The 2689-nt window shown below is 42.5% G+C and overlaps 1 protein-coding gene across 1 annotated transcript in view; it reads right to left on the bottom strand.

The window, feature by feature from the left end:
- Positions 1–1632: 1632 nt before the first annotated feature.
- LOC104943881 (constitutive coactivator of PPAR-gamma-like protein 2) overlaps positions 1633–2689 on the bottom strand; it is a 9438-nt gene continuing 8381 nt past the window's right edge. The window contains exons 5-6 of the mRNA XM_010769346.1: positions 1879–1981; positions 1633–1755 (exon numbers count right to left, since the gene is read on the bottom strand). Coding sequence (XP_010767648.1) covers positions 1637–1755; positions 1879–1981 — 222 coding nt within the window. The 3' untranslated portion in view covers positions 1633–1636. The remainder of the gene's footprint in view (positions 1756–1878; positions 1982–2689) is intronic.

Here is a 2689-nt window from a genome sequence, read left to right as displayed (position 1 = left end):
TCAGGAAGATACGTCCCCAACTGACCCAGAAAGCGACGCGGGTTCTGCTCCAGGCTTTCGTCATCTCACGCCTAGACTACTGCAACTCCCTCCTGGCTGGTCTACCTGCATGTGCCATCCGACCTCTGCAGCTCATCCAGAATGCAGCTGCTCGTCTGGTCTTCAACCTTCCTAAATTCTCCCACAACACGCCGCTCCTCCGCTCCCTTCACTGGCTTCCAGTAACTGCTAGAATCCACTTCAAGACACTGGTACTAGCGTACCATGCTGCGAATGGATCTGTCCCTTCCTACATCCAGGACATGGTTAAACCGTACACCCCAGCACGTGCACTCCGCTCTGCATCGGCCAAACAGCTCGCTGCACCCTCACTGCGAGGGGGACCCAAGTTCCCATCAGCAAAAACACGTGGGTTTGCTATCCTGGCTCCAAAATGGTGGAATGAGCTCCCCATTGAAATCAGGACAGCAGAAAGCTTACACATCTTCCGGGGGAGACTGAAAACTCATCTCTTTCGACTCCACTTCGAGCGATAGGATGACTAACAAAGAACTGCTAACAGAGCACTTATATACTAATAAAGGACTGGCTTATCTAAAGCCAGTTGAGTAGCACTTGAAATGTTTTAGCTCTATGAAACCTGATGTACTTATATGATTCTGTTTTCTTCAAGGTTGTATCTTCTTGGTCGAATGCACTTATTGGAAGTCGCTTTGGATAAAAGTGCCAGCTAAATGCAATGTAATGTAAAAGCAAGGAGCGAAGCGAGGAGAGAAAGGGAGGCGAGGGGTCCTTTCAGAGATGTGAACTAATACAAGGGCCGGACTGAATATATTTTTATTTTATAGTTCTTCATATAAAGCCGTCAGTCCTCATATTTATGACTTCATTTAAATGAACGTTTTTATAAATCCTCTAAAAGAATCCTCAGTTGGAATAAAGTAATACCCTTTATTATTTTCGGCACTGCCCGCCCCTTTATGAGACCAGCAGCCGGCCTGAGTATATTAACTCTCATGAACGCAGATTATGACGGATTCTCTCTCCCAATGTTCCAAAGGGAAAAGTCTACTCTTTCTTCACAGGCCAGTTGTCTGACGTTCTGAGACTCAAATAGCATTTTTGCAGAAAACTCATGAGAAATGTAGCTTCTGAGAGTCAAGTTTGTCTGATTTGTCCATCTCAAGTGGATCTGGAACAAAAAGTGGTAACGGTACTCAAAATGTTTTTTTAAGTTGAACACTTTTAAGCAAACGAGAATTAATGTTTGTGATCGCCCTAGCAAACTCATTTTAGTAAAGCTTAACAGCTCTTTAAGCTGTGTTAATGTGTAAAATAACCAAATAATGTATAAATACATCAGACCACTTAGAGACAGGAAGTGCATACCATTTCATATCAGCCGTTTGTAATACTTCATCTTTTGCCTTACCACGATATACACGATTATATTACTAATAATATTACTGTAGCCTAATCTTTATCTGTACTGTGCAGAAATACTGGGACTAAACTAAAAAGGAAATGCTAAATATTGGAAAAGAGCTAAAAAGGAAGCTTTGAAACTTAAAACTAAATCATACAATACCGTCCTATTTGTTCTGATAAACCGTAATGCATTCTGCTACATGGAGATCTAATTACACACACACCAAGGAGGGAGAAAGAATTCCTGAGTTGGGGAATCTACCTGATTCTTTCCAGGCTGCATCGGTCCCATGTGGCCGGGTGGTCCCCCAAATCCAAACCCAGGTACTGAGCAGAAGAAACAAAGACGTAAATGAATATCTTCTCCTCTTAAATACATACACATGTAGTACATCAACAAATGATGATGCAAGAGTGTGGACCATTGATGTCTAGACTTGAACTACTCACAGATGAAAGCTGAGGGCCCCATGTTGGGCGAGCGAGGTTTGGAGGCAGCTGAGAAATAATCCACGGCTTTTTTGAATCGCTGCACCTTGTCCTCCATGCGAGACTGGAAACAAAAGAGCAACGTGTTATGTTGACTGCATGACATGGTGAGAAGGAGAAGATAAATTGCACAGGCCAGATGGATGCACACACCTGTGTCCGATTTACTGTATTCCGTATCAGACGTCAGCAATGGGAATGTTATGAGTGAATGACCTGACAAATGTCTGAAGTTACCCTGCCTTGAAATACAAGGGTGCCACAGGTGGCTTTAATAACTTAGGGTTCAGTCGGGTTGGGTTTTTAAGAAATTGCTCGATTTTAGATCCGTTCCAAATCAGTGACTTACGTGAAATTCCCTAAAATGTTAAGACTGACAATATTCCTTTTCTCCTAATACAGGGTTCCTGCAGGTTTCGCCAACTCAAATTTAAGACCTTTTTAAGACCTTTTTAAGACCACTTTGAATAGAATTTAAGACCTATTTCACGGCAAGAAAGTATGAAGACAAATTGCTATGAAAGAAGAAATACGTCCCATAATTACTTTCAAAGTAAATGTATTCAAACCTAAACGTCCTCGCCCGGAGGTCCCCCGATGTTGTTGCGGGAGCTGCTGCACTAGCTAACGCTACATTTGCAAAAAAAAACGCTACATTTCTTTGCAAAAGGTGCGGCGGGCTTCAAACACGTTCCCCTCCACTGGTTTCAACCAAGCACTACATTTGATGTTTTCCAACCAAATACGGTTGAACTTAGACTTCCCCATATTT

The sequence above is a fragment of the Notothenia coriiceps genome, unplaced genomic scaffold (genome assembly GCF_000735185.1).
Source record: "Notothenia coriiceps isolate Sejong01 unplaced genomic scaffold, NC01 NC01_scaffold00007030, whole genome shotgun sequence".
NCBI classification, from domain to species: Eukaryota; Metazoa; Chordata; class Actinopteri; order Perciformes; family Nototheniidae; genus Notothenia; species Notothenia coriiceps.
The sequence above is the reverse complement of the archived record's forward strand: the minus strand, read 5'-3'. Positions and strand labels throughout refer to the sequence as shown.